This window comes from Anarrhichthys ocellatus, unplaced genomic scaffold (assembly GCF_004355925.1).
Source record: "Anarrhichthys ocellatus isolate YVR2014 unplaced genomic scaffold, GSC_Weel_1.0 scaffold39, whole genome shotgun sequence".
Taxonomy (NCBI): Eukaryota; Metazoa; Chordata; class Actinopteri; order Perciformes; family Anarhichadidae; genus Anarrhichthys; species Anarrhichthys ocellatus.
In genome coordinates this window covers 326,578-343,422 of record NW_022280069.1, presented here as the reverse complement: position 1 = coordinate 343,422, position 16,845 = coordinate 326,578, and the positions used below count along the sequence as shown (strand labels likewise).

The window sequence follows — 16,845 nt, the reverse complement described above, 5'->3', positions numbered from 1 at the left end:
AGGTGTATGCGTGACACATTGGGAATCAGCTCTGCATACATCCAGCATATGAATTTGCACACATACTTTCACAGAGCTGAAATCTTATTTGTTTCTGTGGTTTGCTTCAAGAGTAACTGTGTTGCCATGCCAACTCTCTCTCCCTCTCTCTCACACACACACACACACACACACACACACACACACACACACACACACATATTCGTTCTCCCCCTGCTATTCTGTTTAACAGGATTCCAATGCAGAGCCTTGTACACCAATCAGAATAAAGCTCGTAGCATATTTCTAACCAGTCCCAGTACAGTTAACTGTTTGGTGCCCCGGCTGCTCTCCAGGCATCTGTCCTGCAGCATGATTGATAATAACCCAACAGAGGGGATATCCAGTAATTGTTTTCCTGCGTCTCCACTCATCCCGCTGATGAGAAAAATGGTTTTCTTTTGGAGGAAAAACTTTCAGAATAGCAATTAGGACAGGTAGCAACAAGGCGTAAATAGCAAGAGCATTTTAGTTTTTTTTACAGAGATAAATAATGTGCTTTTTTAATTAAAGTCTATGTCAGCGTAGTGGGTGGTAATCTGGGGCAGCCAGGGGAAATGAAACCAGTCAGGGGGCGGATATTGGATTTATAGTCGTTGATAATGTTGACATTTTAAAATACCACCGTGATTAATGATTGATGAGCAACAAGCAGGAGGTGTGTTTGTTCATTTAACACTATCAAGCACTGTATATTGCACGTCAGCCTCCTTTGTGAGGCAGAGTGGAGACTTGAGGGTTACTTATCAGCGGGGTGACCTTTTTAATGAAAGCTGCTCTTTGAGAACTGTGACTTGGGAAAAGGCAGGCAGGTGTTCCTAAACTCGCAGCCCTGCCCTGTTGACTTTGGCAAAGTGACATTTAATATACCTGCCACGATTCTAAAAATAAAAACCAAGGTGGAAAATATAATTAGCTCCATAAAGTCAGGAAACATTGTTCAGGAAGCATCAAAATGAAACATCACAAACAGTGGTGACAGATGACTTTCGGCACACTTAAAATGACACAAGAGAGTCAGTTGCTCCTCGTGATAATTTGAGAGGCGGATGATGAGACCCCCTCACTGACTGACACCGCACATCACTTGAGCGCGCACCTCCTCTGACTCCCCATCCACATGCACTCACCATGCTGTCGTAGTGGATGAGCTCCAGCTCGTAGTCGGGCAGGATGTCGCTCCTGTTGTTCACCAGATCCAGGGCCATCTGAGCGGAGGGCATGCACGCCTGGCCGCCGGGCCAGCCTCCGCTCATGGGGAACAGCGCTCCGATGTACAGCTTCTTCTTGCCTGCGGATGGCCGAGGCCAGAAGAGGAGAAGTGCGGTGAGAGATACCCGGAGGAGGAACGTCGCTTGGCCGCGGGCCGCGCGAGTTACTGGTGGACTTCTGCAGACCACCGGCATGGTTCAAGGTGAGCTGAACTGGAGCAGGTTCCCTCCCGGTGCTGCAGCGCGAGCCAGGCGCGGGTCAAAGCCTATTTTTTATTTATTTCGCAACTAAAACGTAAGTGAGCTCAACACGTGTCCGGCTCCTTTAAACTGGACCCAGTTTGGATTTGACGTTGCAGCTATTTACTTTTAATTGCAAGTGTTTAGCGAATCGAGTAAATACTTGAGTCGGCGTATAATTTAGCATAATGCATGGTTAATTATACATAGCATGCTGGGTTTGTTTTTGGGGGGGGACGAAGTCAAACACAGTTCAGACTCGGAGCGATCATGTGAGGACGCTGCTGCTCGCCTCGAGATGCTCGGCAGTCAAGTTTCAATCCTGCAATCCGAGCCATATCTCCGCAAGTCCACGCATTCGGCGCGACTAAACTAACGCATCGCTTTCTGCTCGCAATCGATCATGAATATTGGTTTACGCTCCAAAAGAAAGAAAATAGGACGCGCGAATTAGAGAGTGCAGTCCGCGCAGAACACGTTAACCGGGTCAAATGAGTGTGGATTGGGAGCTGCAGCTAGAAAAAAACCAACAACAACAACAACCGGAGAGTGAACTGAGAGCTGAAGCAGCAGAAAACAGCAGGCAGCATCTCTCCCCCCCCCCCCCCCCCCTTTAACGCAGCCGTATTCCAACAGATGAGACGATTTGCCGCGGAAAAGCAGGCGCGCCTGAGCTCTGCGTCTGATCCACTGCAGCACCGGCAGGCTGAGAGTGTGTGTGTGTGTATGTGTGAGTTTGTGTGTGTGTGAGAGAGAGAGACAGAGAGAGAGAGAGAGGGAGAGAGAGAGGGAGAGAGAGAGAGAGAGAGAGGAAGCCAGGACAAGTCTGAAATGTATGCTGAGAAAGAGAGAGGGGGGAGAGAGAGAGAGAGAGAGAGACAGAGAGAGAGAGAGAGATGAGTGATTAGGAGGGGGCTCTGGGCAAAATCTCCTCAATGGTTTTCTAATGAGTTACAGGCTGTGCTTAACTTAAAACAGTGCATCTATTCCACCACAGTCCCACGACCTCTTTTTTTGTTTTTTGGTCACATGTTCCTCTTTGCATTTGGCTCCTTTTACTCCCACCACTTGCTGCAGCTGGCAATTGGCTCACGCTGCAGGCTAGCGGGTCCATAACCAATTTATGATCAATGCATCAGCTGCAGGAGGCCAAATGTGACATCACCAGAGAGTCAGATTCGTTTATGCCAAGTGCGCATGGATTTGGTTCTTTTGCAGTCTCAGTAGGACTTGGGCGACATGGTGAAAAGCAATGTCTTGTATTGATTAATACATTGACCCGGCAGCTGTGTGGTAAATAACGTAAAATAATCAAAGCAGTGTCAGCAGTGATGTAGTGCATGCAACAACCATTTTAGCAAGTTGCTAATTAGCAATAAACATGAGAACAGCTGAGGCTTATGAGAATGTCTCTAGCTTTGCAGGTATTTGGTCATAAACCAAAGCATTGGACACATTTACATTTTAATTAACAGAGGAAGGTAAATAATAATTAAAATAAATCTTTGTTATTCATCCTGAGGGGGACTTGAATGTGGGAACCAAATTTCATGGCAATCCATCCACAAAGAAGAGTCAGAGGATCTCCAAAGTAAGGAGGATTTATCCTCTGGGGAGCATGAATGCCTGTACAGAATTTTATGCCAATCCATCAAATATTTGTTGAGATATTTCTACCTGAGATCAAAGTTGTGGACACACAGACTGACATTGCCATCCCCAGAGCTGGTGCTATCGCTAAAAAAACTACTCTTTGAACCTGCACGATCAATAGTCACTTAAATGCTGCTGAAACAACGTTAACATGTAACTTTTAGCCTGGCTTGAACACAGATACCTAGCTGCTGCTTGACCTGCAAATCAATAGCTCCATTACATGGCCCAGCACACACGAGCAGTGAGCAACCCGGCTCTGTAACCACCTCTGCTAATTCATAGACCGTTTCATCTCTGCCTCCTCTCCACGGCCAAGTCCATACAGTGCTGCAGAAGCTGCTTTGAGAAATCAGCAAGAAATGTGGCAGGCAGTATATCAGTCAGGGCTGACTTCATTCCATTTTATTTCTGGAAACAGCAATGCAGTTAGTGTAGATAAGAGAGAAACTGGGCTCCCCTGCACACCTGTTTGAATCCTCTGTTCACATCCAGCACAGTCCCTATTTGTAACTCCGACACACAAAGACATGCGAGCATGCACCCACACCATCTGACACATATAACAAGTACACACAAAGTCAGGCACAATGGCCTTTAAGCCTATACAGTTCAACATGAAGAGTCACGCGATTTATACAGAATTGGTGACTACATTTAGGGCAAGAATTACAACATACAACCACAAATACAACAAACAAAATACTTATTTGAAATATTGAGTGTAGCTGCTGTAAGGCAATTACAAATAAATGGCTTAAACCAGACATCCCATCTATAGAAGACTGGTATGATATCATTTTTTAAATATTTATAATGGAAAGAATCCCCTTCTATGTGAGGCTTCAGGAAAATACATTTGAATACATTTTGGAGAAAACACCCTTCTTTCTAAATTAGTTTTATTTATTTAACTAAATATTTTTTGCTTTCTTCATCTCAAATGAAAAGCCGCACGTTCTATTTTTGTGTTCTAAAATCAGACCTTAAAAACAGAAAAGACGGATCATTCTAAGTATCTAACTAAAGACCACTGCGTGAACAGCTGCTGTAATGTGATCTTAAATAAAGGAAAACAAATTAAAGTTAAGCATTTTCCACCACAAAGAAAAAGAATGATCCGAAAGTCATTTTCTAAAATGGATTTTTGATGTTTTTGGAGACACGTCCGCCAACTTCATTTGATTTTGATGAATCTTTTAAGGGATGTTAAAGGTTAACAGCTCATTACCTGAGATCTTTACTTTGCAAACAATACTGTTATTTTATTTCATGCTCTGGTTTTTGTAGTCCCCGTGCAAGCGTTCTAATTGCAATGTAATGTCAGTGTTAAAGTTCCCTTTTGAAAATTACTTACTGCAGCAATTGAAAAGAAGACCATTATTTCTAAATTAAAAACACTCTAGTTATGGCGATGGAGTATGACTATTATATCACCCTGGTTCATTACCCAAATCTCATTATCTGGATATTTCCATGTAGCAGAGAGCTATTAAGATCCAGCTGCTAACAAGGCCTCACAGGCTGAGGTGAGTGTAGTGATCATCGGCTGGCATTTGCCTTCCACTTCCACCCAGTGACCCATCCAACGCGCTATCAATTATTCAGCCGTGAACTTTATATTCTTTTTTTTTTTTCTTTTTCCCCCCGCTCCGTAATCCTACAGCCGACACATGCGAGACGCACCAGCATGGGAGAGTACAGTGTTAACAACCCCCGGTGGTGGCAAAATACCACATTCAGAGGAGACATTAACTGTGGCACAGGCTGGAGGAGAAGCAACGGAGACACGAGTGCTGTAACATGTTGCTGAGCCGCTTTAATGAGGGGCCTCGTACTGTACGCTTGTGTGTGTGTCTGCAGTTTGCACACTGGGCATCCTTCAGGGAAATGGCCTGTTTTTCTTCCTGGCAGATGTTGTCAGAGGGGGAACATACCATTTTTGAATGTTCCCTTTTTGTAACAGCTGATTACTCTGTCCTCCACTTGCAGAGCGCTTGTTATTCAATCTGAAACATTGTGAAAATGATTGTGATGACAAAATGTATTGAGTAAAATCAATCAGACTGTTTTAAATTCGCAAGACGCTGGCATTTTATTCAGTGAGGGTTTTTTCTTCCCACAATGCTGACTGTAGAGGTGGGACTTTGGTCAAAGAGTGTTTCATAAGGCAATCTTTTTGCTTGTTGTGCCAGATGGGCAAGGTGAAAACGCAGCATGTATTTACACATTGCAGCGCCAGAATTATTGGAAGAACAATTTATAGGAGCATAAATGTTGGCCAGCATGCTATAAAGATATAGTTCATCATGCAGTAAAAAGCTGTAACTTCGATACAGCATCATCATTACATAAGTTGTCCAGCAGCAGCAGCAGCTCAACACACACTAGTTTCCAATACTCTGCAGCGCCTCGGTTATTAGAGTAATATATCATGCCTGGGTATCAGGGTGGAGGGGAGTTGAGAATAACAAGTTCATTGTTCGACTGTAAAGAATACCCTGCCACTAGGGCATAAGCTTTATAGCAACGTTTGGTAACCACTTTTATGAACATAGATGTGAAGAAGGAATATTTTCTGCTATATCACAGTGTTTTAGACTGAATTCATCAGCTTTAAAAATCCATTTGTTGTCAAGTGCGACTGAACAGATGACTCACATGCCAAGATGAAAGCACTGCTAAAATCCCAATGATACAGCCCATCTTTTAGAGGATGAGGGCGGCCATGTTTTGTCTTATTTTCAACAAATCCCATGAAAGGACCAAAAACCAACAATGAATTAATCCAGCTTTACCACTACTAGTGGTGCTGCCTGTGTGGCCGACGGCTGATATATCTCATTCCTCTGTTTCATAAAGCTCTTACTTTGTACGGCAGCTGGATTCTATTGTTGTCAAAACTATAAAAAAAAACACATCAATGAGCCTTCATGTGCTTTGATTTCGATGAACAGGGGTACTGTAGTTTATTTTGAGTCAGTCCCACAGACACTGTCCTGCTGCTGTAAATACTCCCCAGTGCACCAAACCTGTATTAGTCCACCACTGAAAACAGTCTCCAACAAATGCTGTCTTTATTCCTGTTTGAGTAACATTTGCTCGTAACTACCAGGTTGTGTCTTTGTCAAAAAGACAAAATAAATGTAATCTCACTAACAGTTTTTAGTTTACATAAACACAATGATTTGATCACAAATGGGACATGGACTAATGCATTACTGCTTTTCAAATAACAGCTAAAATAAATATATACAGTATATATATATATATATATATATACTGTATATATATATTTAGAACTATGCCATCCTTTTGCTTTAATGAATGTGAGAGCTTCTACATTCTAAAAAACAATCTTCCCAAAAAGATTAGATAGATTATTAAATAGAATAATATAAATATATAATACTGAGTACATACGTACATATACATACAGTATATACAGAGTTTATTTAGTATGTATATAGCTTGTTTGCTGCTTTGTTTCTTTTGACTCTGGTGGTTTTGTTATACAGCACTTGGAGGAAACAGAAACTAGAAATGCAATCCTACTGCATATGTGTGTGCGCGCACACACACACACACACACACACACACACAGGGTAGAGCAGACACAGACAGGAGCAGGGTATTAACCTTTCTCCCGCTGAGGAGGCAGTAAGTGGGTGGTGATGGCACATGCAGTGGAGAGAGAGAGAGAGAGAGAGAGAGAGAGAGAGAGAGAGAGAGCAGACCCAGAAGGAGGTCACTATTGAGACAAAAGATGGAAATTTCTATTTGAGGAAACAGTGTTCTCTGCTGCTTTGTTAATTATGTGTTTGTCAAGTCTGTCCGTGACATTTGGAAAGTTTTTTTATCAGCAACTTCTGGGATTACTTGCCTGAAACTATATCTGAAGTTTAGTTTCTGCACAGTGTGTGTGCATGAGTAGCATGTGTGTGAGTGAACAGGTGTGTTCGTCTCATGAAACAGGTCTATACCTAATTCATTCGTGAGCGTTGTGATCCATCCAAGGATTGCAGCTCGTGTATGATTCAATATCTTGCCAATTTCTAATGTGGTGACATAACCGTGCAAGAGGGTGAGCCATCGTGCAACAGTAACGCATGTATTCATCATCCTTTGCCTTGATCAGATACAACGTCTGCACTACAGTTGATTTTTTGACTCATTATTTTTCCGGGAAAAGCTGCCGGGGCGCATAAGGTCATTTTCATATTGACCTGTTGCAAACTGCAGGTCTAACAGCGCCGTGTGTCGGACTGGGGTTAGTGAGCGGAATATTCCACACCTGATTATATTTAGGTGACAAACTCACAGCTAACCTTCTTCATTTTGAAAATTCCACCTTTCTCTAACTCTAGAGGGCAGGGGCGTGTGTTGCAAGAGCGATTAGCATCAAACTAATATGCAATTTTCATTAAAACTTTGAAATTAAAATTAACTAAAGACATAAGGGGGTTTAGTGTGGATGAGATGAGTTGAAAATGCTACCTCACTAAAGATGCTCCTGAGCAGATTATATAGTCTTAATCTTCTCTCTCTGTGCTTTTGATTCATAAAAGAAGGATTTGCTCAACACACATTTATTTAACTGAGTGTACAACTTCAATGATCTTGTTTCTCAAGGCAGAAAAAAAAAATCATCTTTAATTGGACAAGCTGTTCATAGAAGAAGTTTCCTTTTTCCCTGTGAAGTCGGATTTTATTTCCAGCCACACGTCAGTGCTTTAGGCTGCTGCTGCCCTCTTGTGGTTAGAGCACACATTGCATCTGCAGCACAGTATTGTAAAGCCTGACGTTTAAATAATGAGCACAGTTACGTTCAGGTACATTACCATTAGCTATACAAACAGAACGGTTATGTGTTCTGGGTGAGACATTTCATGTGTTATTCATAATGATTACATTTTAAGGGATACACATTTCAGTAAAATGTCCTTCATTTCTGCATTTTTGCATGAAACCTTGTTTTGTATACATTTTTGTGCATAGTTAATGTACAAATGTTTAATGTTTTAGTGACACATAAGTCCATGCTGGCTGGGCACACCACACAATAATACACATAACTAATTAACTATTGCATTGTAAGACTTGGTTATCATGGACATGATAATAAGAAAGAAAGATTCCTATACCTGTGTAGTTTCTGTCATCTTTGGCCGGCAAACACACAAAAAGAAGCAAAAAAGAACAGTTGATTAAAAAATGCAACTCAAGTGGAAACAGAACATTTAACAAGAAGGAAAAGATCATTGTACATTGAATTTGATGGGCGATCCTGATGTTTTTTTAATTGAATTATTCACCGTGTTAATGTATAATTTGTATTTTAAAAAAATGGTGCAGTAAAGCAAAAAAAAGAAAAAGAAAAATCAAATAATTTCCCTCCACTAGATGGCAGCAACACATCATTGTATTTGTCCTGAGCACTGGATGCTGAGCAGTACTTTCCTGTTGTTAATATTATGTAATCTTACGTTTACAGGAACACCACAAAAACATAATATATTCAAATCTATAGTTATATTTAGTGTCGGTACCACAGACAATCTCAAAGCAACAACATAGAAGAAATAAACAATCAGAGCACACGAGAGAATTCTAGAGCATCTTCTAGATTCTTTTTAAAAACTATTACGCAATATGTCACCTACTCCTCAGTTGCCCAGTCCTACTGTGCTGATAGTTCCCTCTCTCATCTCTTTTAATGCAACCATTCCCATAGCAACTTTAGTTGGTTGCCATGCCAACTCCTCCTCTGATGAAGACCAGTTGGCAATCTCAAATCTTTCAGTAAATCCTCATTTATTTGTCCTAATTTTGGACAAATCTTTTCAGACCTGCCAACTGTCGTAAGCGAGGAGCGAACGCTCTCGGGTGTCGATGATATCACAAATATCCGCTCGCACTCTCGTCGTATATGTTCATTGCGTGTTTATCCAGTGTACACATAGTTTAATGTGTGGGACATCAGGTGTTCACCATTTTTTTTTTACCTGATTGTGCCAACCACTGTATGAACTACCCTCATGCTCTGATTGGTTGGATCATTTATTGCCTAGCAACCGCGCTTCGCCATTGGGAGAGCAGGTGTTTGTAATTATCCGTCATCTTTAAAACCTCGTGTTCCCATTTCTGTGAGGCACGGCTGCACAAGTGAGCCATCTCTGTGTAATGAAGGGGATGTCGTCTGTTTATTTGAATACAAGGAACGTTTCTGCCAATAAAGGATCAGTTAGGGATTTAAATACATGAATCGATTTTCACTTTAAAATGTCAGAATGCCTATAATATTTAGCAAAGGCCAAGGTAATGACATTAAATCGCTTGTTTTATTTCATTAACTCAAAAACATTCACTTTAGTATCATATACGACAAAGAAAAGCGTCTAGTCGTCACATTTGAGAATCTGGAACCACAGAATGATTGGCTTTTTTTGGGGGGGAAATCAATTTACACAATTAATTGATTATCAAAATAGTTCCAGATTACTTGTCAGTTTATGAATGATCGCTTCAGCTCTAAAAGTGACAGTAAATCTTTAAAAAAATGTATCTTTTTCTTAATCTTTTCTTCAGTGGTAAACAAAAAAGGTTTCTCACAACGCAAAGAATCACCCATACCAATTTCAGATTTATTTGTTTCTACTTGATTGATATTGAGAATTTATATCAGAAGCATTGATACAAAGTTGGTCCCTGTGGTTAAAATGTTCGCTGACTGTTTCTCTGGCTGCAGCGGTAATGTAGACGTCATTAATCACCGTCTGTGTTGTCATTTAGCCTGCAGACCCTTACTGAGTCTCCCCCGAGACAAGGCATCCCACCACACCACATCATTTTCTTAAATCCACTGTAATTGGAAGCTTAATGTAAAATCTCATTTCGTCACACTGGCTTAGATACTCACAGAGGCAGGTGGGTTTGGGCGCATCCCACTTGCCCAGTTTAGTGCAATGGCTGATGTTTCTGCCCTCCAGGATGAAGCCGGCGTGGCAGCTGTAATGGAGCACCGTCCCCTCCACTGGCTGACCGGGGGGCTTCACCGTCACCCGGCCGTTCTCCAGGGAGGTCCACACCCGCGGACACAGCAGCACTGGGAACCAGAAGAACCACAAAAGAGAGGGAGGCCGAGACACGGGGAGTTATAGAAAGGTAAATGCATAATAACCGGGAGACGGAGTCGCAGTAACACAAACATGTATCAGAGGTCAAAGTGCTTTGGATGAGGAATTAAGATTGTCCAAAAGCTCAATGAGAATTGCCAAATGACCAGCACACAAACACAACATTGATATATTAACATCTTATAAAGTTATTACTGTTACATGTTACTTAGACAAGCAGCAGAGCAGACATTCATCAGCATTCATTTAGACTCGTGTTTCTGGGCACTTGATGAGCGTACGTTCAGTTTTAGTCTCCACTAACTCCAGCGGTAAATATCTGTCTCTGTAGCTGCGATATGCTTCACACTGTTCGCCAGTTAATCGCTAACTTCCTCTTCAGGTAGTCGACAGTGGGTTTTTATCAGAGCTGCTGCCCGCTGCGTCTGGAAACAGGGTTGATGAGAGGAATTAAACTGGATGAAAAAGTTGATCAAAAACATTGAGCTGAAAGACACTAAGACGCTAGAGATGAGGCAATAGCTGTAATGTGTTCCAACACTTTTATTTGTCCATTATTTATATTAAATTGGTGATAAAATGTAATTTTGTCAAATGAAAACCCAAAGGGCCAACTGAAACATGGAAGACTACATTTCAGAACGAGATTATGTTCGAAATAGCATACTAACCTACTGCATACATGCTCAATGAGTATACACACTGCTCACTAAAATACCCACTAAGTATGCCATTACCAGCAGACTGTTCTCCCTGCAGTAAGCAATACGAACTCTCTGCATCACATAACTGTATGGATCACCACAGTACCGGTCCAAGCTAATGTTGAATGGAAATTGTTGATCACAAATGTAAATCAACATTATCTCTTCCACACAATTTAATATTTTCCAGTATTATTTCAAGGCAAATTTAAATTATTAAATATCTTAGTGTTAGAAAAGGTTTTCTACAGTACGTCATACATGTTACCTCTCAGGTTTTTCCTCTTAACTGCCTCGCAGTCCGCCATGGCAGTATGAAGAGCTGCTGCAGTGCATTCACATTCTTGCTAATCTAGTCGGCCTTTACATCCAGGCGTGTCTCCTCTTCTCACACTCCACTTACTATGCAGTCCGAACGCACAACACACTCAATTTGATGTCATACTTAGTATGCTTAGTATGTTAGTCTGTGATTTCTATCAGAGCCCCAGTGTACACAATATGTAGTCTATAGTCCAATGGTGGTAATTTTTCCAATGCAGGTAATTTTACTAAAGTAGTTAAATGCTAATGACACAATGACAATGCTAACAAGCTGACTGACGTTCACAGGGCATGTTTACCGATTTAGTTTTAGTGTGTCAGCATGATAAGATTTCCTAATAAGCACTAAACATGAAGTAATGAGGTTACATAAACGATTAGCACTGTTAGTCACAAACTCCAGCCTCGTGACAAAAGCAATAGATCTGTTCTTCAAGGTTTTTCCTCTCCTCTGGTTATTGCTGCTGCTGCTGACATTGGCTCCTCAGGAAGACAGCGTTGAAACGATGCGTACTGTAACGTCGTTATCCAACATGTGAACAAGCAGTACAGAAGTGGAAAAACAGGATGGAAATGAGCAATAAGGTAAAAATGTTTTTCCAACATCTGAGACTGAGGAGATTACTTCTGCTTCTTGAGCAGCTTTGCCTCTGAGAAGTCGTTCATGTGTTAAAGTTCTATTTTCAGGTGCTCCTGCATGCATCTGGACATTTTCCTCCTCTTGCGTTTAATACAACGCAGACACAATGTGAAATGTGTTTAGACCTGTAAGAAAGGTCTCAGCCCACATTTGTGATGTTCGCTCGCAGCCTCCATTTCTCTTGGTTTGGTTTTTTCTGACAAAATGGTCAAGCTCTCGAATATAATTTGTTTAGCTGCTGAGTTTGTTGAATCTTGCTTCCAGCATGTGAGCACATAATAAAACTTCAATCTGCACATTGCAGCTTGTGCTCTTACATAAGCCAGAGAAAACAAAAAGCCTGCTTTAGAGAATGTACTCTTGGGGGGGAAAAACAATTTCACTGATGTTGAATGTGACCTGAAAGAACAAAAACAGGAGATATTACGGGGATTTGATTAGATCTCTGGCCTTATTCTCAGTATTTGCAGAGGAACTGTAGGTGTGATATGAGTAGAAATTACATTCAGGCCTCACCGTCCAATAGGAAACTGTTGGTTTGAACAAACGCTAGCTCCATTATTCTTTAAACATAATGAGCACTCCAAATCAATACCCAGCAAGTTTCAGCCCAAACTTTTCTCTATTGGGGTATCACGGATAAATTCACATTGACGTGTGTTAATTTAGCCCTTCATCAGGCACACATACCTCAGAGTAAACACTAAAAAACTCCTCAGCAGGAAACACAAAATATCAAACCTATTCATCAGAGTTCAACAAAACAAAGTATGTTTACAAGCTCTGGTTGGTGGCATGTCACTGGTACAGCAAGAGAACAAAATTTCACTGAATTAATTTGTGACCACTCAACCAAAATGTGTGACAAAATAATCCCACCTCACACATATTGTTATCTAGATCATGAATGAAGTTAATTCATTTCATGTAAGGGACCTATCCATAATAGCCAAAATTGACGTATTGAAATGAAAAGAAATGTAAAAAAATTCATTAAAAAATGACCGTCTCATGGTTGTTTGCCTCTACCAACCAGCCAAGTTCCAGTTTACATCCATGTATGTTCAAAATGTCATCACGTTTGTGTGAAACTGTCATAATTAGCATATCAATTCTATCAAAATTTCATATCAAATATGGACGGACAACCCAAAACATAATGCCTCCAGCATAAAAACTAACAAGTGGTGCATAAGGGAACGCATTTGTAGTTCACCAAAAGGCATGTGGGAGACTCCACACGTGTTTTCTTGTTTTATTCTTTGTTAACCCATTTTGTCTTTCTTAGGGGAGGACAGTGGATCTTTAGGGGGCGATAGCAGGTCAGCAGTACATGCCACATAGAAGTGGTGCACATCATCTGAAAGCTGGGAACCTGAAGATACAGTTGAGATGCAGTTTAGCACAGTGTGTCAAGTTGTTCTAATCACAAATCATAAGTTAAATTCATTCATTAAAACAAATTGTGAAGGTGTATAAGTATGAGCATTATGAAGTATGAAGTATATGATGGCCATTCCTATGCTTTCTTCTGTCTCATAAGTTGCTGCAGCAGTTCATGGATATTTGGGTTGACCCCATTTATTTACTCGATTATTGATTAAAAAAAAAAAGATTAAAATACCACATTAAGACACCAGTACCTTGAGGAACACACATAAATATGCTGTGATTTGATTCAAAACACTTTTGACATCTGGAGAATCCTGTGAGAACAGCATTTTTCGGCAATTGAATGGCCAGCACATCTGAACTGGACATTATTCAGAAACCCACTTATTGTCAATATATACAGGAAAGCCACACATCTTATCACATTTTATACAGTGACATAAAGTTAAAAATGAAAAAACCGCCGCTGTGGGGACTAACATCATCATACATGAACACAATTGAGCTTATTGAATCCACAAGTCAGCTTTCCAGTCATACCTGATCCTGGCAATTCCAAAACGTGCGGGTCTCTGAGGTTAAACACCAGCTTTTATTTACTCCATAAAGCCCAGCTCTACAACATCAACAGCAACTATTTAAAGCACTGTAATATACACTACAGTATATTCTTAAAATATTCTGTTTAGCTGAGCTGACACAACTTTATTGTTTTGATTCACTCTCATTTTGCTGTTATTGGTTGCAGCTGTTTTCATCAAAAAAAAGCTCTAAAAAACCACTTTAAACTATCTGCTCAGCACCAAACAGCAGACAGACAGCAGCTGCAAGAGCCAGATACCTCCCTCAGGAGATATAGGAGACCAAAAACCGAGCTAAAACAGAGTGAATATTGGACTTGCATTGCATTAGACCTAATTTACTGTCCATTGAAATGACTCCAACCTCAGTCCTCTAAAAAAGGAGTGAGCACTTTCTCTCTGTGTTTATGGGCTTTTATTTTATTGTAACTTCATTTGATGCTGAGTCAGAACACGTAAGAAGTCATTTAAACAAGAATTGTTTTGAAAAGAGATGAGATGAGGAAGAGTGGAGGGATTAAAGGGGGGATGAAACACATGACAAAAAAAGGACTTACAGCATCTGCTGTGCAGTGTCATGTCCGTCCATGTGCCATTGGGTAAGCACTTCCTGACCTTGGGTCCCACGATCTCTCGGTTTCCTCTGCAGATGTATTCTATCTCATAATCCACGGGGAGGATCTGCACACTGCGGATCTGTAAGGGAAACACGAACAGACAAGAGATTGGGAGAAGAAGGGACAGTGATTAAAGCATGATTGATGCTCTCTTTTACCAGTTTTTCCTCATTCACTCAGGGCCCCTCTTCAGTCTGCCTCAATGGAATAGACTCCGATGCCATATGGCTGTGGCAATAAAGTTTTACTAGGAAGAACACTTCATGGCAATATAGTTTGAATTGATGGGCTGTCACATTTTGAATTACACCTTCTCTCTGGTTGGGAGAGGAGGGCAGTAAGCACGATAGCCCAGCTTTACGTTTCAACTTCCTGTTGAGGTGTGTGTGTGTGTATGTGTGTGTGTGTGTGTGTTGGACACGTGTGTGCACGGAGGTGCACAGACATTTTGGTTTTTGGTGTGACCCATCAGCATGTCCCTGAAGGGTGTAAAATATGTTGATTTAACTAACTAACCCATCTCTGTGTTCCGCATGCCTATCAAAAAGTAATAAAAGTTTAGATGTAATGGTGATTTAGTTTGGTCTTTCTTTAGAAATGATGGGTTACTCGTATTCATGCAACCACAACAGGATAAAGTTGTTTTTTCCCCCTAGAGAGGTAGCTCAGCCAAGCAGGACAAATGGGCTGTTATGGGGGGCCAACTCAAGCCTAGCCTTGTGCACGTCATTGTGTGCATACGTCCAGAGTGCTGCAATTAGATTTCAATCGTTTGACTGGCTCAGCTTCAACACTTTGAAACTGCACCAATCCCTCTCCCTCTATTTTCAGTTTTGCTGCAGAACAGAATTCATTACAATCTTGTGAGCTTTATCGTCCCTCGCCACTCAAGAATGTATTGTTACTTCAGCTGAATGTTTGAGCTTCACTGTGCAGAATGACGCTTGTACAGCGTCTGTTTTCACCTTCATCTGCTGAAGAAGGAGAGTTTGTCTGTGCTCCCCTCAATCCTCAGTTTCACACATGAACATATAGGAGCATGACTTTTGCCACATCGCAACTAATTTGGAAGCCTATCATTGTCCGTTATGCAACTCACGCAGTTGTGATGTGGAAACTTGAAACCTCCAGTGCACATGCACTGAGAGTAGTCATTATTAAAAGCAGAGTATTTTGTATATGTCTTAAAAAATGTCTGGAGGGGATCTTTAGACTAACAAACAGTAATGCATTCTATATCAAACTAAATGGCAAAAAAGCAAGATGCACAATATATGTTTGTTCCTTTGTTTGTTGTAATTTACAACTCATTTTCAGATGAGCAGAATATTAAGGGAGGACTAGATGCATTTATTGTTTCATCTGATTAAACCGGCTGTATGCATTTGTTATTATAAATCCATAAAGTCAGGGGATTTGTTTTAATCTTACTCACCTGCCACTGGGTCAGTCAGTAGAAGTCAAGCATTTTAAATTGTAATGGAGATCCCAAAGGGATCCAAGGGATTCCAAGGATATATCAGGCTAAATTTGGCAAAGATTTGTGTAAATCGGCATATTTAGTGCACAGACTTGAGATTGGTATCCATCTTCTCCTCTCAGAAATAAAGAAAATATCTGTATTTCCCCAAAATACATCTAACTATTCCTTTTTTAAGCGCAATAATGCAACTTACTTTTGACTTATGGTGTACTAAGAATGTCAGCTGATATCGTGACATCTTAAAATATTATTCATGGACATTGTTACATCATTAGTCAATGTTATTATATCGCTAGCTAAAATATCCATCATCATATGGAGTAATAATCACCAGCTAATTTGTGTTGTTATTGTCGCACATTTTTATTTTCTCAGGCTGTCATCTTCTATGTTCAATTCAATTAGGAAGAAATTACATCACAGTGAGTATTAGCTGCTTATTACTTCCAATTCTGTGTTATGTATTTTGAAAATCTTCCAAGCCAGCTGTGGTTTAACATGCTTGATTTGACAGGTGGGGCTGTGTAATTTACATTCAGAGCAGTAACAGCATTCTCTCTACCTGTTCTTGTGTCAGGCCTCTGTAGCGGATCCCCCCATCCCTGGGAGGCCGGATGATAGCGCAGCCTGAAAAAAACAAAAGAAAGACGAAGAACAATCAAGGACAAGAAGAGCAGAGAGGGAGAGCTCTTTCTCCAGATAATGTAGAAACATTACAGCAACTCAACATACTGTCAATTTAACTGATGCCTTCCTCCCTGCAAAACTTACAGCGCTTCATTGAGGTCACTTAACAATCTGCGGAGTTACTTCTGTCCACACATA

At 40.8% G+C, this 16,845-nt stretch overlaps 1 protein-coding gene across 1 annotated transcript in view; it reads right to left on the bottom strand.

Annotated features, from left to right (window-relative positions):
• The window catches only part of gabbr1a (gamma-aminobutyric acid (GABA) B receptor, 1a), a 60,489-nt gene that overhangs the window by 40,543 nt on the left and 3,101 nt on the right, over window positions 1-16,845 (bottom strand). The window contains exons 3-7 of the mRNA XM_031867562.1: window positions 16,583-16,647; window positions 14,478-14,616; window positions 10,063-10,248; window positions 8,288-8,305; window positions 1,170-1,330 (exon numbers count right to left, since the gene is read on the bottom strand). Coding sequence (XP_031723422.1) covers window positions 1,170-1,330; window positions 8,288-8,305; window positions 10,063-10,248; window positions 14,478-14,616; window positions 16,583-16,647 — 569 coding nt within the window. The remainder of the gene's footprint in view (window positions 1-1,169; window positions 1,331-8,287; window positions 8,306-10,062; window positions 10,249-14,477; window positions 14,617-16,582; window positions 16,648-16,845) is intronic.